This window comes from Mustela putorius, unplaced genomic scaffold (genome assembly GCF_011764305.1).
Source record: "Mustela putorius furo isolate JIRA1106 unplaced genomic scaffold, ASM1176430v1.1 tig00000174_pilon_pilon_pilon, whole genome shotgun sequence".
Classification (NCBI taxonomy): domain Eukaryota; kingdom Metazoa; phylum Chordata; class Mammalia; order Carnivora; family Mustelidae; genus Mustela; species Mustela putorius.
The window spans coordinates 28,112,642-28,118,641 of record NW_025421304.1 but is presented as its reverse complement, the minus strand read 5'-3'; the positions used below and the strand labels follow the sequence as shown (position 1 = coordinate 28,118,641).

Here is a 6,000-nt window from a genome sequence, read left to right as displayed (position 1 = left end):
GTTGTTTCTAATAATGTAGTTCAAATCTAAATTCGCATTAACTGTTTTAAGAAACTGTTTTTGCAAGGGATGCAAGGACCATTTTATTTTATTTTAAGATTTTATTTGACAGACAGAAAGCAAGCACAAGCAGGGGGAGGCAGGCAGAAGGAGAGGGAGAAGCAGGTTCCTCACTGAGCAAGGAGCCCAGTGTGGGACTCCACTGCAGGACCCTGGGACCATGACCTGAGCTGAAGACAGACATTTGAAAGCCACCCAGGCATCCCTATAAGGATCATTTAAAATAAGTTGTTTCCAGTGAAACAACAGCATCTCTTCAACAACCAAGATTTTTCAGGGACTCCTAAGACAGTGGCTATTTTTCAGTAATCTACTAATTCAGAAAAATTATTACTGATCCATTTCCTTGACAGTACACAGAAACACCTATATATAGGAATCAGTAATAGATATACCAAGCACATTATTAACTCTTACACAGTTGAAGCTTTTTTTTTTTTTTAATATGAGAACCATCAACAGAGGAGATGGAGAGTTTAGGCTAGATTTGGATCTAAATTCTAGCTTTCATCTTAGCTGTGTGGCCTTAGGCAAGTTGTTGGAAAAATTCTAATATCCCCATCTACTGTGTAAGGATGCTATAAGGGGATGGATCAGAAATGCTATCACCCGTACTGCATAACACGTAGTGGGGGGGCGCATAAATGATAAAGAGTGTTGGAGCTGTATCTTCATGTCTCATTTGACAGCAACTCTAGTCTTTAAGAATTCAGTTTTTTAGGGGCACCTGGCTGGCTCAGTTGGTGAACAGTGCAACTCTTGGTCTCGGGGTTGTGAGTTCGAGTCCCACATTGATGTAGAGATTACTTAAGGAAAAAAGGTCTTAAAAAAATTAAGTTTTTAAAATGCTGGAATATATGTGAATAAGCTGAGCAGTCCTTTCAATACATACTACAGATATCTATTAAGCTCATCAATGTTAGGTTACCCAAAACACCTACAATTACCAACAGTTTCGTAGACCATGTGGGTATTTCTTACCTTAAATTTATATAAATGGAATCACAATCTTCTACCTCAGGCTTTCAAGAATAAATCAGCACTTGTCAAGCACCTGCCAAATACTCAGTATCATGAAGAGTCAGTCATAATAATTATCACGACTAGGGATTAAACATTAGATTCAAAAAGCAGTAAGAATGGGCCTACCCTTTCCTGTTGGTAATTCATGTGACAGTGAAATAACCAAACCTGAATGAACGATGTCTCATTAGTAATGTTAGAAGGCTATCAGTATGTTTTAAAGGTAATTATAAGAATTGTTTATTTCCCTTATTTAATTAACATGGTCGCTAGAACTTCAATCTGAATGTTTAATTTTCCCCAACAGTTTAGCTATTTCCAAGAAAAACAATCATTTGAAGACTGGCATCGCAGATAACAAAATATTATTGCCTTGTACTGGCTTCTCTTTACCAGATGGTTTCAATAAAAACAGAACTCCCAACTGGTCTACTTGGTTGCCACTTCACGTCCATTAACACAGTAAAAGTCTAAATTTTTGCCTTTTGTGATTATCAACCACGCAACTACTTCAAAGAGAGAACAGCAGAAATATTGAAGAACCACAGAACTCCCCATCAAGTTACACTGAACACCTTATTAGCACAGAGATAGGTGACTTTCATGCTTCTTAAATTCCTTTCTTCCAGAACACCTAAGGATTACAGAGCCAACACTTCTGCTTTAAAAAATAAATAAATAAATAAAAATTAATAACTGTAGTCAGGGCAAGAAAAGGAAAACAGTATCTTTATTGTGTGTAGCTCTAACAAACATTCACTGTGTGCACATTCCAGCAGAAAGAGACAAAGATCTTTGTTCAAAATATGCTGAAATAAAATAGGTAAACAAACTCCATTATTGAATACACAAAAGGAATGTTAATATTACTCATCCACAGTTGAGGGTGAAGTAAAAAGAAAGGAAGTTAAATAATCATAAACATTTTGCTGAACGAGCACATGTAGAATATAGGTACAGGAAAAGAGCAGCTCCTAAAACTTATGAGTAAGATGCTAGATATTGGTAGGTAACTTGACAAATACCTCTCACTGCTTTCTGGAACCTCCCTCTGCAATCACCCCCACAAATTCCAAACCAGGCCCTTTCAGAGAACAACAGCCAAATGTGAACTACACTCCCCATTACTTTTGTGATATTTGGCAACAGAATGAAATGGTTTAAAAAAAAAAAATCTCTTGTTGAGACAAGACATGTCTGATTCCATTTCTCCCAGGGAAGGAAGTAATGAACGTGAATGTTCTGCATTTCAATCTCCTAAAATGGAATTTAACCAGATAGGTATCACTTGAGATTTGAAGCACCAGATACCATAAGTAATGATATACTTGGCCTATAAATATAAAGCATTTCTCGTTGCTCCACGTCGGAATTCCATGAGTATCAACTCAACAATGCTCTTATCTCACAACATATGCACTTATGGCAACTGCTAAAGGAACTTGAAAGCCTCAAATTATAGGTTCCAATGAATTTTTGTTTCTGCTTAAGAGGTCGCAAAAGAACTAAATACCGTATCACCTTTGTCCCACCGCTCCTCGTCTTTCCAGACGTGGAGTCGTTTAGACACCGAAACCAATTACTAAGGGACAGGGGCTAGCAAATTTTGGAGACCTGGCACTCCCATCCCCATGTGGGTGGCACACATTTTGCCTCATCTCCTCCTTTGGTCACCTCCAGCCATCACGTGCACAGCATAGTATGAGGCGGCAGTTGGGTCCTCCTCGGGAACGAACAACCTACCACCCCAGAGACCAGCTCTCGGGTGCCCCGTCAGCCAACAGCGTCTGGCTCCATGTGCTCTCCAGAAGGGTCTTCGTGACCAGCCGATGTCCAGATTGTTTCGAGAATTTGAGCTTACCTCTTAAAACAGTCTTTTTTGATGGACTTGGCTAACATACTGTATTATTTTACTGTTTAGAAAAACCGCTGCAAATTCACACACCAGCTCTACCTTTTGCCTAGCTGTTGATGCAGACAGTGAAAGGACCCAAACGGGTTTTTTCTAATACAAAGTAACATCAGGAGTAGATCAAAAGAAGCCCTGGGTGTTGGATGGATTTCATGGACGGTAGAGACAAAGTCTGAGAATCTTTTCTTCTGGCTCCAAGTAAAAACAAGTCCAGATATAAACAGGAAAAGACAACCAATATGACATAGAAAAACATACCTTTTGTGTTGGTGTTTGCCCTAAAAAACAAAAGCAAAAATAAAAACAAAAACACCCCACCAATTTTACTTAAGACTATCACTCTTTAACATTTCTTATAAGCCAGATGTTTTTCATTTCATTTTGGAGACTGCCAACATATTTTTAATTGATCCAAGTTATCTGCTGGCTTAGTTTCAGCCTGAACATTCCCTTTCCAGCTCCTCAATACTCCTTTGTTCTTTATTTCTACCCCAATGTGGCCCATGTAATCATGCAGCTTAATTATTATAGCAATTATATACCAATTTTTATTCAAGGCAGCCCTTCCTTATGCCTTCAAATGGGAGAACCATCAATAGTCACACCACTTTTGTTACATAATAACAAAGGTTTTTCTCAATAAAGTGTCTAAAAGTGGCATTTTATATAAAATATTTTCTAAAGATAAAAGTTTGACTATTCCCACATCCCTGATATATAAAAGTCTGCCAAAAATCCCTTAAAATTTCTTCAGAACATCATATCCAAGCGTGCAAATACAAGGTTAATATTATTTTGATGAATTCTGAATTCACTCAACTGCAGGACGTGGGCTGAACCTTCTCTTAAATAGTTTGCATGGGCAGACACTGCTTTGCAGGGACACATACTGAGTAGTGTCCATGGTCTTTCTGGAACCAAGCTGCTCCTTGCTGCATAGGACAACGGCTCAGAAGCAGGCTGGAAATCCTTAAAAGATGGGGAGAAAAATCACACAAACAGTTGTTGGCAGAAAACAGCCTGTACACTGTCTCCTCAGGTTCTTCCACAGAGGGGAAAAAAGTAAAGTCAAATAAGCCAGAGAAATTCCTGAACCAAGAAGAAACACTCACATAATTCTAAATAATGACCTGCTCTTCAATTAAACACTCATCTAAGGAATAGAACTATTCGTTGGTTTTTTTTTTTTCTTTTCCCCCTCAATGGAAAAACAACAAAACCACAAATAGGAGCCATGGAGGTAAAACCCGGATGAAATGGAAAACATTCTCTTGTCATGCACTCCCCCTTTCAAAGGCCACTTTACTGCTGAAGTTCATTTACTGGGGCTAACAGAAGATCTGATCCTGTATCTCTGATCAAGTTGGACTCTCTTGCTTTTGTAAAACAGAGAAAGAAAACATTTGCTAATCAATCAATAAAAAAATCCCTGGTAAAGTTCTACAGAGAGAATTATATAAATTTGTATCTCACCAATAAGACAGTTGTGGGGGAAGAAAGAAGACGGCTAGAAAGTGGTGCCACATGAAAGTAGGGCACAAAGTCTTTGGGGGTAAAAAGAGAAAAGAAAGGAAAGAAAAGAAGGAAATCTTTGGTGCTTTTCCTAAACTCCTGCCCTAAAGTAGTGTCTTCAATATTTTGTGAGAGAAAAAGGACTAGGAATTCATCCCATCACCCCAATTCACCTCTCCCCTTCCCTCTTTCTCTCCACTTTCAAGAAATACAATGGAAGCACGGTTCTGCCCAGCACCACTTGGCGGACTTGGGGGGTAGCAAGAGCTACCTGCTGCACTAGTTCGGGGTGGGGGTGGGGGCATTTCATGGTCCTTCCTAGTTTGAACAAATAAAAAAAAGGAACGAGATCATTTGGCAGGTGTGTTTTAAGTCACAGATGTGCAACTTTACTTCATTAATTAAACCCTTTATGATAAATAACAGAATTAAGTCAGAACTAAATATATACATACATATATATTTACTTCAAAGAAAAATGGAAGAAGGAAAATCTCAAAACCAGAGTGTGTTGCCCTGTTAAGAATATCTAATATACATCAAAGAACTGGAAAGCAGGCATTTTTACCAAAGTACAATGTCACTAGGACGTATGGATTGTAATTATAAAACCAAGTTTGGAAACACAAAGGGGCCGGTGAAGCCAGCGGAGAGGGGCCACTGGCAGGGACACAGAACAACAAGCAGGTGCTGTGGGAGTAAGGCTCTGGGAAATGGAGGACACTGGCCCCAGGTCTGGGGTGGATGTCTGGCCAACCATCTGGGCTCCAAGGGGGAAGCACACACCCGGCAGGATTCGAGAAGAGGGCCTCCAAACAAGTCTCTAGCGCGCACTCCCAATGGATATGCTTTCCAACTTCCACATGGTCTCCTCAGGAAGATTTGCTTTCCGCCATGTAGTAACGATACAGGAAACCTAAGGCAATAGCGCCTATGATAGGCAAAATCCAGTATGACCAGCAACTAGAAGTGGGGGAAAGCAATGAAGCCGTGAACACCTGATACCAAACATTTCCTATCTTTCAACAACCACATTTTAATATTTTTATGAGCAAAGAGTTTTGATTTACTTTGGGAAGTTTAACTGCTTTTATCAACCAAGTAACAGGAAAAAAATAAAAATCTAGACTGGCATGATAATATTAAACAATAATTTTAAAAGATTAAAAACAGAATGCACAGTAGAATACTAAAAAATACATACATACATACGCCTCTTTATATGTTTTTACAAAGACAAGTAGCGGTCGGCTTTGTTATTCACATAATCTACAATCAACATTTTTAAAGAGGAAAAAAGCCACCATTTTATAGATATGGTTACAAATTTAGAAACAATATCATCTAATACAACTACTGGCAATGTTATATCTGTCTCACATATATTTCCTAAATTTAATCCTCACAACAACCCTATGAAATAGGTACTACTATTACTCTATATACACAGAGAGCACACGCCTTGCACCCAAAATCATGAAGCAAATTGAGCC

At 38.7% G+C, this 6,000-nt stretch overlaps 1 protein-coding gene across 1 annotated transcript in view; it reads right to left on the bottom strand.

Moving 5' to 3' along the window:
• Positions 1–1,785: 1,785 nt before the first annotated feature.
• Positions 1,786–6,000, bottom strand: part of LOC101686041 (cytochrome b5 type B) — a 37,822-nt gene continuing 33,607 nt past the window's right edge. Inside the window, exon 5 of the mRNA XM_004744543.3 lies at positions 1,786–5,470. Within this exon, the coding sequence (XP_004744600.1) occupies positions 5,380–5,470 (91 nt within the window). The 3' untranslated portion in view covers positions 1,786–5,379. The remainder of the gene's footprint in view (positions 5,471–6,000) is intronic.